Raw genomic sequence first — 22,885 nt, 5'->3', positions numbered from 1 at the left:
GTGATAATGAGTTACCGCCGGCGCACCAGCTGGTGCGCCAGCAGTAACATGAATTATCCCCGGCGAACCAGGCCAGGTGCGCCGGCGGTATGATTTTTCAATTTTTAAAAAAAGGCCGATCTAGATCTAGATCTCGATCTAGATCTAGCTCGGGTTCGTCCTCGAAAACCATGAATGTGGGCCTGTCGTTGTTGCGCCGAGGTAGGAGTAGGAGGAGGTGTAGGAGGCCGGAGGTGGTGGTGGAGGAGGAGGTGACCGGAGGTAGAGTATGAGGAGGAGGAGGAGGATATCACCGGAGGAGGATGTCAATTGAGTAGGAGGAGGGAGGTGGAGCAGGAGGAGGCCCGATGTAGTATGAGGAGGAGGAGGAGGAATATGTCACCGGAGGGAGGATGTCACCGGAGTAGGAGGAGGAGGAGGAGGCCCGAGGTTGAGGAGGAGGAGGCCCGAGGTTGAGGTCGCCGGAGGAGGCCCGAGGTTGAGGTCGCCGGAGGAGGTCGTCGTCGTCGTTGTCGGAGGAGGAGCCCGTCAGGGAGGACAAAAGGAGGAAGGAGAAGAGGAGGAGGAGGAGGAGGAGAGGAGGAGGAGAAGTGGAAGAGGAGGAGGAGGAGGCTAGTCTGCGCCTATATAGTAGAGGTTACTGCCGGCGCACCTAGTATGGTGGTGCGCCGGGGGTACTTTTTAATTTTTTTTCATCCAAATCTAAAACCTCAAAAAACTTTGTTTTCCTTTTCGAATTTTTGGGAATCAAAAAAATCGGTAAACGATCGTAGGCGGTTGAATTCGGATAGGAAATTTCGCGTAGATAGATTTTGATATAAAAAAGTTTTTCATCGGAGGTCGTATGCAACCAGAAATCCCGTTTTACCGAAAGATGACGCCATTTTGCATAATATATCGAAATTCATTTTTCAAATTTTTATTAAAGCTAGATTACATAATACATGGGCAGTTCAAAGGATTTTATTTTTTGAATTTTCTATCATTTTCTTTTATTTTTCGAAAACTGAAAGGCGATTCCCGGGGGGGGCGAGGGGGTGGAGAGAAAAATCTAGGCACCTTACCCCCGGCGCACCTCTATGGTGGTGCGCTGGTGGTAAATTGTGTACCACCGGCGCACCACCATAGAGGTGCGCCGGGGGTAAGGTGCCCAGATTTTTTGTTTCCGGCCAGAATTCTTCGAATTTTATTCCCGGCGCACTAAATTTGCTTGTGCGCCGGCAGTATAGGTTCTTCGCCGGCGCGGCCTAACATGGCTCACCGGCGGTATTTTGCCACCGGCGCATGAATTTGCTGGTGCGCCGGTAGTGCTATTTTCATCTATAGGCCTTTTCCTAGTAGTGGAAGTTAGTGTCACTCTCCCAGATTACTAGAGGCATGAACCTACTCTCGACCATAAATACCCCCTCTTGGAGTCACAAGCATCTACTTGGCCAGAGTATCTACTAGCAACGGAGAGCATGCAAGATCACAAATAACATATGACATGAATATATAATCGATATATTCATCAGATCCCAGCAAACATAACATGTAGGATTAGATAAGGATGATCTTGATCATGTAGGGTAGCTCAGAAGATCCATACATGAAACACAAATTGGAGAAGACAACCATCTAGCTGTTGCTATGGACCCATAGTCCAGGGATGAACTACTCACGCATCACTTCGGAGGCGGGCATGGCGATGTAGATGCCTCCGGCGATGATTTCCCCCTCTGGCAGGGTGCCGGGAAGAGCTTCAGAACCCCTCGAGATGGGTTCTGCGATGACGACCGCGACGAAACTTTGCGTGGATGGAGGCTCGGGTATCCAGGGTTTTCTCGAGATCGTGAATAAATAGACGGAGGATTTAGGTCGGTGGGGTGCCTAGGGGGCCCACACCACCCCTAGGCGCAGGCCACACCCAAGCCGCGCCATGGGGTGGTCTGGTTGCCCTCTGGCGCCACTTCGTCCCCCCTCTAGACTTCGTCTTCGTTTCGGTAAAATATTGACTTCGGCTTTCGTTTCGTCCAATTCCAAGAATATTTCCCGTACAAATTTTATGAAATACAAAACAGCAGAAAACAGGGAACTGGCACTGTGGCATCTTGTTAATAGGTTAGTGCCGGAAATCATATAAAAGTGCAACGAAGTGTGAGCAAAACATATATGAATTGGTGTAAAATAAGCATGGAGCATCAAAAATTATAGATACGTTTGAGACGTATCAAACATCCCCAAGCTTAACTCCTGCTTGTCCTCTAGTAGGTAAGTGATAACAAAATAATTTTTGAGGTTACATGCAGCCAACAAATTAAATCTTGATCAAGCATGTAAAGCATTGTGAGCTGGGATCAAAGTAATCTAAACATAGGCATGATAGATATAATTCAATAGAACTTAGCAACTATGTTATAACATGAAGAGTAACTCAAACAAAGGATCATGAATAATAGTGCATTGAAAGCAATTGTGTGTTTATGAGCATAGATAAAACATAACAAATTGGTACTCAGCATGTCCTTTATGGAGTAGCAAAACATAAATGGTAGGACACCTTTAAAGTTCAGAGGGTGACTAGATACAAGTAATTTAAGAACAAGCAATAGTCATAATCATGAATCAATCAATAATAATTTTGGGACTATACACAATGCACTAAGAATGATAACTATGCTCTCTTAATTGGTGCATAAAGCAGAAGATGAAGACTCAACATAAAAGTAAAAAAGAGAGACTCTTTGCAGAGAAAGCAAGATAAACAAGTTTTATGAATCTTCCAAAAAGTATGGTACTTATTAGTTTGAGCTCTCATTGCCCCTATTATAAGCATCTTGAATGGTTAAAGTTAATGTGAATAAAAAATGAGATATATGCTTGCAAATCACAAGTTGAAAATCTCATGTGCCTTGAATGCGAGTACCTAAACCTCATGCTACTCTACTTAGGTCCCAGATAAGTTCTTGTCATTGTAAGTAAACATGCTAAAATGAGATATATGGAGGTACTCTTGTAAGAGCAATCCCATGCTAAAATGACAAGACAAACAGACAATGAGCATCTCAACAATATTTTTATTTACTATGAGTATAGCTTTTTATTGAAAATGCTTCATAGAATGCTCACTATAGTTTAGCTGTAAATTTCCACCATGAATGATGCATGGCTTAGATTAGCGGCCCGGGCGTTTCTCTAACTCACATACAAACTCCATGGACTTACAAGTTTCCATTTTATTTCGCACCGCTAGGCATCCATAAATAAAAGAACATGACATCAACTAAATATAAGTGCAATGTCGAAAGTCTTCCCTATGAAAGCATGGTTATACTAACTCCCAACTCGCAATTTTAAAACATATAAACTTCATAAAATAGGCACAATGATCAAGTTTATTAAGTGCAAGAAAGTAAATGTGACATCAAGTTCGTGAGAGCTTTACTGGCTAATTTTCTCATGCCAAAATTTACTTTGGGAGATAAATAAAAACATGATGAATTACTTGGAATAGCAATAATTCTACAAGGTAGAAATGGTGGACACAATTGACAAACTTTGGTTTATGGTGATTGGATGCACGAGTAGAGTTCCTACTCGGCACGGGCGAAGGCTAGCAAAAGACTGGGAGCGACCAACTAAGAGAGCAATAATGTCCATAATCATGCATAGCGACAAAATATTATCAATCAAAGTATAAAGTGATATTACACGTCAAAAACCAAATGATCATAGAGGCTTTAGTTTACTGGTTATAGTCATAACATGGTATAAGCATGCGCCAAGTCAACCCAAATAAAGCATCAAAAGAGAATACCACAATATTATGCTTTTATGATGGAAAAACACATGATTCTTTCAATGACACATTATGCACTCTCAACCATTTGAAACAAGTCATGCTACAACAATAAATACTAAGCGTATGAAAAGAATAACATCCAACATGACATGTCAAAGTCTATGCCACAGTCTAGATAAGCTTCCTTTTGCATCACTATAGTCATGAAATATTTTACTCGTATCCAACACCATTCAACTTATTTGAAATAGCTCTCAGAGATGAAATACATTATGGAACAGAGAGCTAATCATACACAAATAAAGAATACTAACAAGCTCTGAACAAAATTCAACTGAAAGAACAAGAGCTAAACACAGTACTACAAAATTAGAACACTCACAGAACAGTACGTAACAACGAAAACTCGAACGTTCCATGGAATTAAAACGGAGCCGGTCTTTCTGCAAAACAAATGTGCCGGAATCCAAGATATGATACAACAAACAAAAATAAAATAAAAATAAATACGCTCCAAGAACAACACATAGTGTATGAAAAACAAAAATATAGCGCATAGAGAGATGACCTGTTGCTTTGTTGATAAAGAGGGGATGTCTTTGGCATCCCCAAGCTTTGACGCTTGTAACTATTGAATATGTCTTGGGGTGCAGAGGCATCCCCAAACTTGAACTTTCATCCGTTCATCATCTCATCATATCATTTTTCTCTCCCTACACTTGAAAACTTTCTTCATACAAAACTTCATACAAAACTTCACACAATTCTCTATTAGCAGCATCAGTACAATCAAAATAAACAAATCTACTTGAGTTTAGTTCTAAAATATATCAAACATATATGAAAGCATTAGCTACTGTAGAAACTTTCAAAAAGCTCTTTGATCAAAAGAACTCAAAAATAAAAAGATTTAAGAGGCAAATGCAAATACTGCAGAAATCTTCAAAACAGAACAGCAGGTAAAGATCGATTTTTTCAAAAATCCTCTGTTGCTCATCTCGAAAGGTGGTAAACTAACGAAAGTTACATAATAACCTGGGGCATAGGCATAAAAAATGGCAGCTGAAAATTCCGATCTGGATATTTTTACGAATTTTTATGGTAACAGCACAGAATCTGTTTTCAGGACAGCAACTTCCCCAAATCTTACTTTCTTCCTATTAGAGGCTATTCTTGGCACAAAAACGAAATAAAAATGATAAGAAGAGGTTATTACAGAGGTACACTTCCAAGACTCAACAAAAAGAAAAATTATAAAAAATAAACATGGGTTATCTCGCAAGAGTGTTTTTTTTTTAACGCCTTTCAGCTAGGCGCAGAAAAAGAGCGAGCATTAAGTATTATCAAGTGAAGAAGCATTAAGATCAATCACTTCCTCTAAAACACAACTTGTCAAAATAGACATTTTAGATACCCTTGGAGATGATTCAACATGTAAACCACTCTTAGTTGTACTAAATGTTTTATCAATTTTAAACATATTATGGGGTTTTGGCTTAGGTGCCTTGGGAACATACATGATTTTTTGCTCTTTTCCCACAAAAGCTTTCTCCATATTAAACCCAAGAGTGGAAAAGGTTGAACTTAAAGTTTACATAGCCTCCTCTAGTTTACCAATCCTAAGGTTTATCCTATCATGGATATTGTTAGCCTCTAAAACAATGATTCTTTTATTGATACTTTCTATTGATTCATTAATTTGGCTAGTATTATCAAGGCAATTTGGCAAACTTTTCTCTAGGAAGTTTACTCTTTCTATAACATCCTCCAAAGTGTTCTCAGTTTTAACAACATTAGTAGGTGGAATTCCTACCAAGCTTTCAATTAAATTGCAGGCTTCCAAAGCGGGAGCACCCAGAAAATTACCCCCTTTGAGAGTATCCAAAACATATCTATTCCAGCTAGATAAACCAACATAAAAATTTCTAAGGAGGATCATGGTAGAATATTTTTTAGTACATCTATGATGAGCATTACTTATACCAAACATTTTTCAAACCCCCCCTTGTTGCTTAAAAGAACGAACCTCAATTTCAGGAATACTCATTTTAGCAGAATTAAAATTAAGTAACAGAAATAACAACTATAATAGAAACTAATTTTTAATATTTTTGATATAAAGACAACTATAGAAGGAAACTAGTTTTTTTTTATGTTTTTGATATAATGAAGCAAACAAAACAAAATAAAGTAAACTAAACAAACAATAACAAAGTAAAGAGATTGGAGATGAGAGATTCCCCTTGCAGAAATCCTCTTTCTCCCTGGCAATGGCGCTAGAAAATCTTGCTGAGCGCATATTGCCGTGGGAGTTGGAAATCTCTGTGGTGTAACTTTTCTTAAGGTCCCCGACAACGGCGCCAGAAAATCTTGATGGTGATCCAGTTTTGGCTCCGACAATCTTGTTATCCCTCAGTATGAAACCAAGGTTTAATCGACCAGTACGAGAAATGTGTGACTTCTGAAGGTGTTGCTAGCTGAGCAGTGGCAGGACGCACTACCAGCGACAGCAACAACGTGAACCTGCACACAACACAACTAAAGTACTTTGCCCCAACTTGCAATGAGGTTGTCAATCTCCTCGGTTTGCTGAACACAAAGGATTAGACGTATCGAGTGGAAAGAGATGTTTGCAGTAATTAAAGAGAACAAGAACTGTAGTAAGTAAACATAACATGATGATTGTATCAGTGTAAAAGAAAGGACTGTGGTCCACAGTTCACTAGAGGTGTCTCTCCATAAAGATAAATAGCATGTTGGGTGAATAAATTACAGCTGGGTAATTGACATAATATCGACCATACATGACAAGATGATTACTATGAGATTTGATTGGGCATTACAACAAAGTACATAGACCGTAATCCAACTGCGTCTATGACTAATAATCCACCTTCCGGTTATCGTCCGAACCCCTTTCAGTATTAAGTTGCAAGCAACAGATTATCGCATTAAGAAATGTGTGTAAAGTAAACAATAGAATTACCCTTGGATAAAATATTGTTGTTTTCTCCCTAGTAGCAACAACACATCTACAATCTTAAAAGTTACTGTCACTGTCCCAGATTACTAGAGGCATGAACCTACTATCGACATAAATACTCCCTCTTGGAGTCACAAGCATCTACTTGGCCAGAGTATCTACTAGCAACAGATTATCACATTAAGCAATGTGTGTAAAGTAAACAATAGAATTACTCTTCGATAAAACATTGTTATTTCTCCCTTGTAGCAATAGCACATCTACAATCTTAGAAGTTATTGTCACTCTTCCAGAAAACTAGAGGCATGAACCTACTATCGAGCATAAATACCCCCTCTTGGAGTCACAAGCATCTACTTGGCCAGAGTCTATACTAGCAACGGAGAGCATGCAGGATCACAAATAACATATGACATGAATATATAATTGACCTCAACATAGTATACAATATTCATCGGATCCCAACAAACACAACATGTAGGATTACATAAGGATGATCTTGATCATGTAGGGAAGCTCACAAGATCTATACATGAAGCACAAATTGGAGAAGACAACCATCTAGCTTCTGCTATGGAACCATAGTCCAGGGATGAACTACTCAGACATCACTTCGAAGGTGGGCATGGCGATGTAGATGCCTCCGGCGATGATTTCCCTCTTCGGCAGGGTGCCAGGAAGAGCTTTAGAACCCCGCGAGATGGGTTCTGCGATGGAGGCCGCGACAAAACTTTTCGTGGATGGAGGCTTGGGTATCTAGGGTTTTCCCGAGATCGTGAAGAAATAGGCGGAGGATTTAGGTCGGTGGGGTGCGTGGGGGCCCACACCACCCCTAGGCGCGGGCCACACCCTGTCCGCACCATAGGGTGGTCTGGCCGCCCTGTGGCGCCACTTCGTCCCCCCTAGGACTTCATCTTCGTTTCGGTAAAATACTTCGGCTTTTGTTTCGTCAAATTCTGAGAATATTTCATGTACAACTTTTCTGAAATACAAAAATAGCAGAAAACGGGGAACTTGCACTATGACATCTTATTAATAGGTTAGTTCCGGAAATCATATAAAAGTGGAACAAAGTGTAAGCAAAACATATATGAATTGGTGTAAAACAAGCATGAAGCATCAAAAATTATAGATACGTTTGAGACGTATCACACCCCCACACTCATGATTGAACACGCCGAAAGCTCGGTGGGTTGTACGCTCCAACATGCCACATCCCCCCACTTCATCCCGTTGCCTTAGCAGGCAATGTTTGGAGTCTTTGTAGCAACTCTTCATCGTTGGACCGTTGACACCGATGCCGCCTGACATGCCGAGCTGGAATGGCATAGAGATCTTTAGCGAGTCTTGGCTCTGCGATGTGAGTTCTCCTCCCCCTATTGCATCGACGATGTAAAGATTTAGGGTTTAAATTTAGGTTTTCTTAGCATCGTAGCTTAGAAATTGTGGCTATTTTCACTGATGTGTAGTACCCCAAGGTGGACTATGTGTCGGATGAGATCACAGACCCATCATGGACCGGCGTTGCTATCCCGAGTCAGCCCTACGTTGCCGCATCCATGATCGTTTGCAGGAGAAAGCCATTGCCTTGAAGGGACGAACATAGGCCGACTGTTCTATGCGTGTTCACAACACAATGTTAGTAATGTTTGATATTGTTTGATTTAGTAATGTGAAGATTTGTTCAAATATTTATAATTCATATTTATATGATGAATTAATTGTAGCTTTGTGGCTTGGGCTGATCTTGAGTGGTCTTTGTCACGCCAACGTACACTAACTACTTTGTATGGTGTTGTGGGTATACTTCATAGGTGTAAAATCGATAGTGCCTAGATGGTGGTGGTGGCTTACAGCCCACAGGGCGGCCCAGTTGCTGTTGATCAAGATGGAAGAAGTCCAGCCCAGGAACAAGGAGCCAGATCTAGCCAGACCTGTGCCAGGACTCGGATCCGGCAAGGCCCATTAAGGTAGCCGGATCCAGTACGGTGTTTTAGGTAGTAGGCGGATCCTTGACGTGTACGATAATGTATATTCCATAGTTAGGCACCTTGTATTTCGGTTAGGACTCTCTGTAGAAACCCTAGATCCTAGCTCCTTTATAAGCTGGATCCCGGGAGCACTAGAGGCACAACCACAACTCGTTGTAACAATGCGAAAGTGCCTAGATAATTCTAGACAAGCCGCAGTAGGCCCTGCCTCCGAGCAGCGTGTTCCGAAGCTGGGTAAACCGCATACCGCTGTCCCAATGGCTCTCCGTCCTATGCCCCCTACTTCTTCCCCCCTTCGTGAGGATCCCTCCTCCGGGGTAAAGTCGATTAGGCAACGGCATATGGCATGTATGAGAACAAAAAATCTTGAATTTAGGAGAAAACTCAAAATGCTAAGTTTGTCAAGAATTTATTTGCAGAGAAAAATAAGGTGGACAAGAAATACACCAACTTATCGGGAGATGCGAAGAACTGGATGGACACCACTTAGAAGCGTGTGTTGGGGCAAAATATGGCAAAATTGAAGGTGAACTACGAGGAGCAGTTGCGCAATATGGAGAAGTATATAAACTTGATGTTAGATGAGGGGAAGATATGTGATGATGATAAGAAAGAACTGAAGGAGGAGAAGAAGAGGTTGGGATACATGTTGTTTGATTTTATGAAAGGGACGAAATAAAGAGGACCCCACGAATTTGTGACGAGTGACATGTTTTCATTTAGATGTTGTTGACCGTGCGTGCTCAAAAAAAAATTAATAAGTAGTTCTTGTAATGTTATTTAACTTTGCGTTAGATTAGTTGGCATGCAAATATTGTTATCATGTTTGAGAAATTGAAATAAGAAAACATATTAGGGTGGTGTATAGGGGTCGGCGGTGTGAGCAGTCGAGCCAAAACACGTGTCATTTTTACCGGTGGTCCAAAGCTTCTGTACGGTGCCGATGGCAAATACTATTTGAAAGGCGTCGGTGAAGATGCTATTAGCACGCCAACCTTGGTTGGGTCTGACTTGGAAAATTATTCAACCAATCCATGCTCTTGTACGATCGTAACCTGTGGCCTTTTTTTTTGGCTTGTTTTGCCACATCTTGATTATCACCAGAGACTAGTAAAGTGGCACGTGCAATGCACGTCTTGATCATAAAATTTGGCTAGGACACAGGTAAAAAAAATAAATCTTTCATCACAATTGAGGACATCGGTAACAAAGTGTAATGGCTCACTTTCATAATATCTCTTGTTTACTTAATGATTTGACATTAATTTTGAAGTACAGTCTAAGGTTTTATTCCAAAGATTCCGACAATGTCGACCAGAAAATGGATTACATCAAAGTCTGAGAAAAGAAAACCAAATATCAAGAGGCTCTCTTACACATCTATGTGAAGCTCCAAAAATCCCTGGAAAAACCTTGGAACGAATACCTGTAGCTCCGTAACTCACAAATTAGCGAGCACCCATCGATGGCTGCTCCTGGCTATCCAGCCAAAGCTGAACAACTCACTGACATAGATCTCAATCACCCATTTGGCTTGCTATACTTCAGTAGTTTAACCATTACCAAACTTAACAATCAAACCCAACTTTAGCACATCCATTCCTTTCAGAAATAGCATGCCAAGTTCACAATGCAATTCAAGTACAGGTTGCCGACAAAATGTTACCATCGGGATAGTACCATTCTCTCAATAATCTCGCACAACAATTATCCAGAGTGACCAATAATCTACACGCTTATTTTGCTAATATAGCATCATCCAACTTTTATAACACAAGAAAGCCAGTCCTCCAGTGCCATTAGGAACTGTGAGGTTCTCCCATATGACTGTCAATGCATTTCTCTGCGATATATGATCCCACCCACCAATGCTTGGACATTACTGTAGGTATCTTCTTGAACGCACTTGTTGCAAGTTAAAAAAGAACTCATAGAATAGGTCAACAAGTCTTGATAGCTGATTTTAGAAAGAAAAAATTTGCTGCACAAGACAATTTCTTTTCACACCAGCCATGTACTTTAGATCGAGCCCTTTCCAGTACATGTTCAAATTGTTATATAGTTATCACTCTGAAGTTGTTGGCAGACCTCACTACTTTTATGAAAGAGCCTCCCACTCTATTTGCAATTCAGCCCTCACCTGATTTTTTTTTATCTGTACTATTCGCCCTGAAAAGCACCAAACTATTCATTTTATTAGCACTCTGGCCAGAGCAAGGCTATAAGCAGCAAGGATGGAATTCAATCTATGTGCATTCCTCACGCCAAAAGAATATGGTCTGTATTGTTCGAACTGAAAAGTACCAAATTCCTCATTTTATTAGGCAGTTCGTCAGCAATAAAAGTGAGAAATCCATGATGCTCTTGGACTGACACCAATGCTACGATCAACCCAACCACCATCATAACTCTATAATGTTGGTATTGGAATTGAAAAGGGCTAATCAAAAGTGGGTGATGTTGGTATGTCAACCCAACCACCATCACAACTCTATAATGTTGGTATGTCAAAAATATCCATTTCCAATGATGTAGTTGTTATACTTGCTCAGGAAAGTGTACCTTTGTTATCTATCTGGTACAACATCAAAGTTTCAGACATAAATGTGAACTGAGTACAGTACCACTCAATAGTACTTCTGAATATGTTAGGATTAATTAGCTGATGCTCACCACTAAACTCACGTTGGGTTGAACACAAAACCTGCAGAATTAGCCATTTTAATCACTCTACTCGAACAGATTAAGACAAAATACAGTCAATACAACATGAGGACTTCTGCAGGTTTGCAACAAAAAAATGAATCGAGATATCACCATACGTTTGGTACTACATGTTAATTTTACTTTATTTAAAAAATTACAGTTTCGGTGAACCATACTTTATGTAGAGGTTGCGGTACATGGCCTTCTGCGGCTTGTAGAAGATACACAGTGGAGCTAATCGCAACACCCTCATGTCCGAGTCCGCTTCCTTCTGCAATACCCGGGTACCATCTCTTCAGAAGAAAAAAAATCCCTATAAAGTGTATAACCATCCACAAAGCCAGAGGATTGCATCTCTAGACGATCCGGAGATTAATTAGACCAGTGATATTAATTGTTTTTCATACACGCATATAGTCGTAAATTCAGTTTTGGTTGCCTAATCTCAGAGCACTTAAATGTTGGATGCAAGCAAAAAAAAAATGTTCTGTAGAAAAGGGAACCAAAATATGTTATTCTTTTTAGTCAGGAACGAAAAGGCTGTAATGATCTCAAGTGGGCATTCTGCAAATCCTTGTGTGACTGAGTGAATCAAAATGAGAGATGGTAAATTTGACTCAACCTGACAGGTGCTTGCATGTATGCTGCTAGCTATCAAACTCCCTTCGACATTTTTTTATCTAACTTGTAGTCACAGCTTGATGAAAATATTTGAGATTTCTATGTTAAAATGCATGACCTGTTAGACATATACTATGAACAGAACCAAAACATGATAATATGATACCCCATAAGAACATTTCCTATTTAGAATGGCTGACACATGACAAGTAATTGTGCATTTTACACTAATATCTAATTGCGAAACAATACAGCGAACATGATCCATCCTTAGGCCACGGTAAGAAAGCAACTGAAGTCGCAAGACGATCTTATGCTACTCTTATTTGATATTGAAATTAACTTATGCTACTCATATGTACAAGATATCCTTATGCCCATTAGATTGAGAAATTGGCAAGCACCAACAGTCCTTTGAGAAATCAGCAAGAACGCAAAATAGAAGTATAAAGTAATAGGTAGTTTTACCTCAGTTAGGCTTCAAACATTGCTTGCAGTTACCACATTAAGTGCTCCAACAGTGCACCGGCTAAAATTTTAAAGTGCAAATTCAATTACCAGGGAGGGTGACAACTCAGGCATGTTGCCACAGAGGCATCGATGTGGGAATGGAAAGAGGATGTGCAGGTGACAGCCCAGACAGGTGGTGGATGCCACCTGGATAGTGGCTAATATTGAGAAATACAGTATAATCTAACAGCAACATAGGAAATTTATAAGTATATGATGACACAAGATATGAACAACCTAGTAGAAAAAAAGACAAATGTGCTACTGAAATACTAAATGAAGATGTGAAACTCCAAGTTTCCATTCTCCAACAGTTCATCATGCAATAAACATAATATAAGTTGCAATTAATCTGGGAGGAAGAATAGCTGGAGGTAACAGCCTCGGTTGCATAAAAAATGGAATGAGAAATACCGGTATAGCACCAATTGTTGATGCCTTGTCAAGCCATGCTCTTGTACGATCGTAACCTGTGGCCTTTTTTTTTTTTTGGCTTGTTTTGCCACATCTTGATTATCAGCAGAGATGAGACGGAGCAAGAACCAGACCAGACCAAAGCCGGCTAGAGCCGGTCGACTGTCGACACATCCAAACGTGACGGATCGTTCTTCCAAATCTTACCAGGTCTTACTTAAACTGCAATATCTTTTTAGATCATACAGTATAAGATAATTTCCGTACTCCATATCAAAATGCTATCGCCGCACATAAATGTTCCAAATGGCCATCCCAAAATCGCAGAGCATTAAAGGCCGAGCCGCAACAACCTGCCGGGCTGCGTGCTGGCCGCCGAAACCATCCAAATCGCAGAACAAATGCCGGACCCAGCACGTGCTTTAGCAGCGCTAAGCTGACCCCGCCCGCCCGTCTCCACGGCCATTTTGAATTTCGAAATCGCATCCGAAGCCGTTGCGCTGGGTGGGCCCACCACCCCGCCGCAGGAGCACCCCGAGGCGCCCCCTTGTTCCATTTTGAGTTCTCCCATCCATTTTCTCCCCCATCCGTTCCGCCCCGAGCTCCATCCCCATCCTCCTCCCCCTCCGCCGCCGCCGTCGCCCAGCGCGTCGTCCCCCGCCGCCGCCGCCACCCTTCCCCGACACGCTCGGACCTCCCCGCGCAGCACGGGACGCGCCGCCACGGCGAGGGCGCGGTGAGGTGAGCCGAATTCAAAACCCTCGGCCCGCAGATTCCCAACTTCCCCCAATCCGACGCCCCGATTTCTCAGATTCGCGGCTCCCAGCGTTCGGATTCCTTGTTTTCTCGCTGTATATCTTCTACGCCTTGGGATCTCGTCCTGATCCGTCGCGGGAATTCGTCGTGCCTAGGGTTCCGATGGGGAGCTCGGAGATGGCCTCGCAGCAGCAGCAGCAGGGCGACAGCGTCAAGGTGGCCGTCAACGTCCGCCCGCTCATCACGCAGGAGCTCCTCCTCGGCTGCACCGACTGCGTCACCGTCACGCCCGGCGAGCCGCAGGTACGTACGATTCGTTTTCTTGGTCTTTGCCCCCCTACTGCTGGTCTTTGGCCAACCATCACAACACGCGCGCATCCTAGGGACTAGGGTTACCGATTGAATCGATGGATGGGCGTATGGTAGATTGGGATCGACAGGATACGTTGTGGGAGTTGGTTCATTCGTTCGTTCCAATTTTATCTGGTTTCTTGGGTGGTCCGGGGAATCATGTCTCTGTATGGTCGAAAAAAATATCACGATGCTGTCTGTGATTTCAAGTTTCTTGGAGCATAATTTGGGCTGACAAGATCCCGTATGGAAGATGTGTGGTGGGGGTTCTATGCTTAGGGCCATATCCCTTTCTTGATTTTCAGCATACCGTAGCAAGCGTGTTATATTTTCAGTTTCACCATAGAATTTTCTTCCAGAACACTTGACTCTACTGCGCTTATCGGATTGACTGCTCAACTAATATATAATCTACTACATGATTACCACATGAACAGTGGATTTCTATTTTTCTTCTGAATGGCTTATAAGTCTAATAAATGGATGTTGATGATGCTCTATTGTGCTATTCTAGGTCCAAATTGGCCCACACACCTTTACCTATGATCATGTCTACGGAAGCACCGGATCTCCTTCCTCGATGATATTTGAGCAATGCGTGCATCCGCTAATCGACTCATTATTCGCTGGATATAACACCACTGTGCTGGCTTACGGACAGGTACTTATCATGTATACTCGAAACTATTTTTTCACATGGGGAAACACTATTGCTTACTTTTCTAGCTCCACTCCGAGCTGTTACTGTTGTTAACCTAGCACCTAATAGAACCTTTATGGACTGTTTTATTAGGAACATGCTTTCTTGCTATCTTGTGGCTGTAAACGTCTCATCTTTAATATCTAGTTCAGAATTAGAATTGGAATCACTATAAGGATTTTAGTGCATAAAAGAGTGTATTTTGTAGAATATATATTACATCGAGATTCTAATTTAGCAACTACAGATTCACCATGTCAAATCTATCTGTAAGAATGTCTTATTCACATGATTAGTTTGAGTACTGTAGCCTTAATTTTTTTGGCATAATTGGTGAACCAGTCTCATGTTTAATAAAATAAGATAAGAAAATTACCACTTTGTTTCAAACAATCAAAATAACATTTATACCCGTCTAGTTCTTGGGCATACAATATAGACAGTTGCAAGGTAACAATCAATAGTTGTTGAGAGTCCTGTTTTTTTATTAGATGTTTATTTCTGACTTAGCCTTTTTCATGTACAACCTTTAGACTGGATCTGGGAAGACATATACGATGGGTACCAATTACAGTGGTGAAGCTAACTGTGGAGGAATAATTCCACAAGTTATGGAGACGATATTCAAAAAAGCTGAAGCAATGAAGGGTGATACCGAGTTCTTAATTCGGGTATCCTTCATCGAGGTATGCTAGCTGGTAGAACTTATATTTACTTTAATTGCAACGCATATTTTGCTTATTATCTTTTCTGGGTTTGTTGCTCTTCCCTTCAGATATTCAAGGAGGAAGTATTTGATTTACTTGAGGATGCTGGGTCTGTCACAAAAGCAGCAGCTCCTGCTAGAGTACCTATTCAGATTCGAGAAACTGCAAATGGTAGCATTACACTTGCTGGTGTGACAGAGCCTGAGGTCAAGTCAAAAGAAGAAATGGCCTTGCACTTGGCGCGAGGTTCTTTATCACGCGCTACTGGAAGTACAAACATGAATAGCCAGTCAAGGTAAGTCACATGTATATTTACATGATGTGATGACCAGTTTTGGGCACATGAACACATACTTTTCTGTTTAGACAACTTTCCATTTGTTCAGGGTTCCACTAGTAACATGGCTATGCACTGACTGTAACTTTGTAAGAGGTTACCAGATACACAATGAAAATTGGCTTGGATCATGCTGTATATTCTGCTGTTTCCTATTGCATTACCATACGTGCTATTTGTTGGTTATTGTTTTTGAATTGGGACCAAGAGCTACTTGCATGATGTTTCTGTGTTCAAGATGTTCAAATGATTCAAGTGCAAAGTTCACAAGGACAATTGTTTTGGACATTGAAATTCTCTAACAACACAACCTGGACAACTAATTTTGATTTTAATATATATTTATAAAACCTTCCTTTATTTGAATAGTCATTGTTTCTTTGCAGTCGTTCTCATGCTATCTTCACGATCTCTATCGAGCAAAAGAGGACGTCAAGTTCTACATCTGAGAAGCCAACTAATAATGACTATGATATTTTATCATCAAAATTTCATTTAGTTGACTTGGCTGGTTCTGAAAGGGCTAAGCGAACAGGAGCTGATGGATTGCGGCTTAAAGAAGGTCAGGACAGCTCTTCTTGCATATGTACATGTTAGCTTAATTCGGTATATAAGTGTTAAGCCAATTTTGAATTTCTTCTATGTATCTTGTGGCTATAGGGATACATATAAACAGAGGCCTTCTTGCTCTTGGCAATGTTATTAGTGCGTTAGGTGATGAAAAGAAGAGGAAGGAAGGAGCATTTGTACCGTACCGGGACAGCAAATTAACCCGCCTACTGCAGGTATGCATAATAATAGTTGTATTTCTATATGATCTCACCTTATTTAAGTCGGACAACTGAAATGTTGAAATGTAACATATACATGACTAAGGGCTCTTTGTTCTTTTGCAGGACTCTCTAGGAGGAAACAGTAAAACCGTTATGATTGGTAGGTCTAATTTTTGACACTCATATCCTCATATTGGCCTACTTGGAGCACTTACTAAAATCAAATTTCTTTGTTATTCTTTTCCTGCAGCTTGCATTAGTCCTGCTGATTCTAATGCAGAGGAAACCATTAATACACTCAAGTATGCCAATCGTACACGAAATATTCAAAACAAAGCAGTGGTATGGATGCTCTATCCACAAAAAATTCTTTGAATCTTTTATTTCGGTTGCCATCTTTTGCTTATCCTTTTGTATCGTACTGAATAGATCAACAGAGACCCAGTTACAGCAGAAATGCAGAAATTGAGGAGTCAATTAGAGCAGCTGCAGAGTGAACTTCTGTTTTCCCGTAGTGGGAGTGCAGCATTAGAAGAGCTTCAGGTTGGTTTAGTACATTGACTAATCAAATTAGTTCATTTTATTGCATCTCTAATGTTGTTTTCTGCATCTTTTAGTTGCTGCAACAAAAAGTCTCTCTACTTGAATTAAAAAATTCAGAGCTTTACTGTGAGCTCAAGGAAAGAAAAATGTCGTGTGAACAGTTAGCACAGCGTGCACTTGCTGCCCAGGTATTGATGATTTCTTTCTGCTTGTGGTTGAACTGTGTACTTTTCTTGATTCAATGAAGCCATAATATACTTCTGTACAAATGTTTATTTATCAGAGCTTTGTGAGTTCACCCTCATTAGGTAATGTGGGGTGCAGGTGTATATTAGCTCTTATGCAATATTTTTATTCCTTCATGATATGCAGTTACTTTATACCATGTACCATTTATCTGTAACATCTCTATAATGACATTTTGCTAGCCAGTTTCACGTGAATAGCCTTGGCAATTTAGTACAACAGATAACACATAGATTATTTGTTGACAGCTGGAAAAGGATAAGCTGATGTTAAAGCTTGAATCAGCACGCAATGGGAAATCGTGGGATGATATTGAAAATGACGGCAGCGAGCAGGTGTGTTAAACTAAATCTCTTATCAAATGCAGTTTTGTGTGTACATTGTCATATCAGCCTCCGTAACTGTTTTATGTTTATATTTCTTGTTCTCAGCCGGATGTGGACCTTATGAAGACCTATATATCAAAGATTCAACAGTTGGAGAGTGAAGTAACACGGCAAAAGTTCTCCACTGACTGTAGAAATGGTTTACATGATCGACTTGCACTGGATAAGGGCATACTTCTGGACGATCTGGGTTCAGGCTGTGAAGAAGGGACACCCGAAGTGTCAAGTAAGTTATTGAAACACGTTGATACCATGTGTTCATGAAACTTTCTCTAATAAACACCATTGTTTTTTGCTGGTGAAGTTGAAGAAGAAGAAAAGGAAAGAGAACATTCATCCCTACAAGAGCAACTTGATCAGGAGCTGCAGGATCTAGATAAAAGACTTCAGCAAAAGGAGGTATTATTTTCTTTTGATTTAATTGTTCATATACGAATTTAAAAGAACTTGTTTAAATTGACTTTGACACTTTGTTGTTGAAATTTTATTCCAAGACTAGCTTTTACATGTAATAAATATTTTTCATCCCATCATCCATTTTAAACTCATGGTCAATGATACCTACAGTTAACCTATAAATGTTCTAGTCAAAACTATGCTCTAGTACTGTCTGTTTGTGGAACTGGACGAGTGTAATTATACCTATTTATTATTTTAATTCCTGCAGGCGGAGATGAAACAATTTGCAAAGAGCGACACCTCTGTTCTCAAGCAACATTATGAGGCGAAGTTAAATGAGATGGAGCAAGAAAAGAAGGCTCTTCAGGTTTAATCTGCTCAATATTGTTGATTCCTTCAAATTTCTTGAAACAGTAGTAATCTTATTTGTGTTTACAGAAAGAAATCGAGAGTCTCCGTCATGCATTAACAAATATATCTTCCTCAACTGATGAGTGTTCGCACAAAATGAAAGAGAACTATCTTCAGAAGCTGACCATGCTTGAATCCCAGGTTTGTAAATACATAAATTGATCTTTTATCTTTCCCAGTCACTAACTGGCTACCATATGGCAGGTCTCTCAGCTCAAGAAAAAACAGGAAGCTCAACAACAGTTGCTACGACAGAAACAAAGAAGTGATGATGCAGCAATGCGTTTACAAGGAGAAATTCAACGCATCAAATCTCAGAAGGTTTTTCTTTCTCCAAACCATTCGAAGTTTAATTTAATTCCATCTTCTGACATATGTTCTTTTCATCGTATCTTAGGTTCAACTTCAACAGAAGATTAAACAAGAATCGGAGCAATTTAGATCTTGGAAGGCTGCCCGTGAAAAGGAAGTGCTTCAGGTTACTCTTTGACTGTTTGTTGTAGCTTTGCCTTTTGTAAATTTGCGAGTTCATAAAGAACTTATGTTGAGAATGGTGTGTTTACATTAACTAGCTCAAGAAGGAAGGGAGACGGAATGAATATGAGATGCATAAACTCCTGGCATTAAATCAGAAGCAGAAGATGGTTAGTTTTCTAAAAAAATATATATCTTATTGCTTCCAAGTAACTTGGTAGTTATGCCAGCCGTGCTCCGTGTAGGTTTTACAGAGAAAAACCGAAGAAGCTGCGATGGCCGCGAAAAGACTAAAAGATTTGCTCGAAGCAAAGAAGTCCACCCGGGATACATATGGTAAGAAACTACAGAGTGAATTCTTTTCTGGTGTTATTGAGATATTTATGTACTCGTAAGTCACAACTCATGACGTTACTGCCTTTTGGCTTTGAAATTTCAAGGAACAAGTGGATCAGGGATTCAGGTGCTCTTACAGAACTTGACAATCTTTTGGTTAATACAATAGTCTGTTGTACTTTCGTGTTGTACTATGTCTGAAATATTCTCTTGATATGGCACTAGGCATTGATGCGATCCATTGATGATGAACTTGAAGTTACTGTAAGGGCATACGAATTACGCTCACACTATGAACGACAAATACAAGAGTAAGTCTCAGGTTCCTTCTGTTACTATGATACAGAACTTATGTTTCTAACACCTTTCATTGTGTTGTGGTGGTGTCTATTATGTATATGTGCATTGCAGCAAGCAGTTTAGACGATGGAAATAATTTGAACATGGTTTTAGTTGAGAACATAACCAGGTCATGTGAAAATAACGCAGTTTCATTGCCAAAATGACCTTTGAACATGGTTTTTGTGATCGAGAACATAACTTGGTCATGTGAAAATAACGCATTTTCATTACCAAACTGACCATACCACTGGAGGATTGATGCTCAGTGTAGGTAGGGTCAGCTCAAATCTGCATGGCATGTAAATATATAGACTTGTATCTTTCTCCCTACTTGTTTACGGACACTCCAGTACCAAGGTTTCTTCCAACATATAATTTTTATGATGGTAAATAATGGGCTTACACAAGTTTGCTCTGATCTGTTTCTTTATTCATATTCCAAACAAAAATAGTTGACTGTAAAATTCTACATTAGCTGGTTTACTGTCATGCCTTTTGCATTAGATTTGCATCTATTTTACAGAAAATGTTCTTGAAATAGGAGAGCAACAATATCAAAGGAAATAGCAAAGCTGAAGGACTGTCCTCAGGCTATGTCTCCTAGTGCCAGAAGTTCTAGAATTTCAGCACTGGAAAACATGTTGGCATCATCATCTAGTGCAATGGTGTCCATGGCTTCTCAACTGTCTGAAGCAGAGGAGCGTGAGCGTGTGTCCAATGGTAGAGGCAGATGGAACCACATAAGGTCCCTACCTGATGCGAAGAGCACAATGAACTACCTTTTTCAGTTAGCATCATCTTCAAGGTAGGTTTTACTTGTTTACCAATCTGTTATGTTCTGTACTACCTGTTTTTCATGATTGAAGTTGTGTAAAACATATAAATGAACAGTCTCTGGTTTCCCTAATCTGTTCTAATTTTCTGTATGCCTAGATGTCAACTACATGATAAGGAGGTGATGAGTAGAGACAAAGACCTTGTCATTGGTGAACTCAAAGAAAAAGTGGTTGCGCTTAATGGCAGAACGAGACAACTGGAAACACAAGTTAATGATCTACATAACCAAAATATGCAGGTAAATACGTAATTGAGCACTTTTATTACATCACTGAGTTTTTGAAAATGCATTTCATAGCATAGATATGATTTCAGGGATCACTCACACTGACACTTTCTTCTAATTGACAGCTTTTCACTGCAATGAACAATGCGAAGAAATCTGGTAGGGCCTCAAGGTGTGATACTATTATTGATCCAGAAGATGGTCAAACTTATGCTTTGCGGAAGGTATCTAGCTATATTTATGTTTCAGTTTCATCTAGATTATGTCTGGTGATATTTTGTACTCAGTCTTTTTATGGCGTGCCTCCTTAATGTAGAATGCTCGAGCCGGTAAGAACAGCTCCTACTGGTCGGATGACATGGAAATATCAGATGCCGAGGAGTCGGAAGAATTAGAGGATATGAGTGATGATGGATCTGATACAGATTGGGTACAATCATCCAGGAAAGTCAATACACGACGCAGAACATCAAACCCGAGTAACAATAGTTCACTTACAAATGTAAAGTTGGAGATGCCTAGTGAGGAAATGCCCACTATCCAGAAAGAGCATGCTTCACAGTGTTGCTCGTGTTCATCAAAATCATCATGCAAGCTCACCAGATACTGTGAGTGCAGAGCTGCAGGTTCACAATGTGGTCCTAGTTGTGGATGCAAATCTTCCAAATGTTCCAATAGGGTGCACATCAAGGAAGAAATAGATGATGAACCATCTAAGAAGGAAGGCAGCGAGTCTGGTAATGTTTCTTCTTCAGAGAATGATGCCAAAATGAAGGAAGATGTGAAGCAAGGAATCATGCTTCTTGAGAATGCTATGGCTGAGAAGGAAGAAGCTCAAGAGCCCAAATCAAGAAAACCATTGGCGGACATTGGAAGTAATGCGGTAAGTACTATTTCAGGAAATAACGAGTTGTCGCAACCAATCAGTTTTCGCTGTCATGAACATTTGTACTGCCCTGCTCATTCTGCTTGTATAACGCAATCCCTTTCAGGTGAAACAAAACGGGGCAAAACCAAAGCAGAGGAAAAACTGGCGCAAGTCGACAATACAGCTCGTCCCTACAGGGCCTCCTCCACCGCCCTCTGCACCGGATAACTGCGAAGCAGCTCCGCAGAACAGAACTGATATTCCCCTCAGGCTGCCGAGAGCAATGTCCTCACTGCCTGCCGAGGGCAACCCTCTTACAGACCGCAACGCCACCAAGCCCGACGAGTCTGCAAGCACCAACAAGGAGAACACCAGCGTTACTGCAAGGCCACCGGCTCGGTCAAGAAAGAATGCCGCTGTTGAAAAGGAGAACCACCACTTGGGATGACCGGCCTGCTAGTGATGGATGGACATGTTGAAAGAGATTGTAAAAGAGGATGAGGTTAACTGTTATAACCGACAAGCATCCCCGATGGTGAGTTGGTTCTCCATCAAGGCCAAGCTAGCTTGGCAGGTCCTACATAGCTTCTGTTTTCTGTAGCATCGGCAGAGCAGCATTCCTGTTTTCTGTAGCTATATCACCGGTTCTCTGGGGATTGTAACTTAACTGTGTCTCTCCATACTGGATAGGTTTAGAAAGCAGTATTGCTGCCCCTGCTGTATACTGTGGCGGGAGGTTACTTGGAGTTGCTGATCCCCGTTCCTGTGCTGTTGATATGCATGTTTCGTTGGTCATGAATTCATGATACTTGATTGTTAGATTCCTGGTAAATGGACGGGTCATGGACATTGACTTCAACAGAGCCATTTCCATGTTCTTCTTGCCTTCTGTATTTTTTTCTTCCAGTAGCTGCCACCTTGAAGAGGCATCCAGTAGCTGCCCTCCTGTGTTATCGGAAGTCTGATATACCCCGTTTGTAGAGGATGATGTTTACTACTGATTTGACATGGTTTTGCTGATTCAAGGCAGAGATTTTTGGAATAGACTTTCATGTTTAACATAATGCAGACAAGAAGTCCAGTAGTTCAGAAGAAACGAGTTACCAATATCCATAAAATAAAACTAGCTCCTCAAATTACATTAAGTTAACAATGAAATACAAGCCGAGTTCTAGTGACCAAACTAG

The 22,885-nt window shown here is 40.7% G+C and overlaps 1 protein-coding gene across 1 annotated transcript; it reads left to right on the top strand.

Annotated features, from left to right (window-relative positions):
• The first annotated feature begins 13,939 nt into the window (after positions 1 to 13,939).
• Positions 13,940 to 22,555, top strand: LOC124672695 (kinesin-like protein KIN-4C). Its single transcript, XM_047208885.1, has 26 exons — positions 13,940 to 14,065; positions 14,628 to 14,774; positions 15,347 to 15,499; positions 15,589 to 15,815; positions 16,244 to 16,419; positions 16,518 to 16,642; positions 16,754 to 16,790; positions 16,881 to 16,972; positions 17,060 to 17,173; positions 17,248 to 17,361; positions 17,668 to 17,754; positions 17,851 to 18,031; positions 18,110 to 18,204; positions 18,473 to 18,571; positions 18,643 to 18,756; positions 18,820 to 18,936; positions 19,013 to 19,093; positions 19,188 to 19,259; positions 19,335 to 19,425; positions 19,530 to 19,552; positions 19,651 to 19,736; positions 20,309 to 20,572; positions 20,701 to 20,842; positions 20,956 to 21,054; positions 21,147 to 21,713; positions 21,823 to 22,555. The coding sequence occupies exons 1-26, from the start codon at positions 13,940 to 13,942 to the stop codon at positions 22,144 to 22,146; spliced, it is 3,753 nt and encodes a 1,250-aa protein (XP_047064841.1). The 3' UTR covers positions 22,147 to 22,555.
• The last annotated feature ends 330 nt before the right edge of the window (positions 22,556 to 22,885 follow it).

This window comes from Lolium rigidum, chromosome 7, assembly GCF_022539505.1.
Source record: "Lolium rigidum isolate FL_2022 chromosome 7, APGP_CSIRO_Lrig_0.1, whole genome shotgun sequence".
NCBI classification, from domain to species: domain Eukaryota; kingdom Viridiplantae; phylum Streptophyta; class Magnoliopsida; order Poales; family Poaceae; genus Lolium; species Lolium rigidum.
The sequence above is the reverse complement of the archived record's forward strand: the minus strand, read 5'-3'. Positions and strand labels throughout refer to the sequence as shown.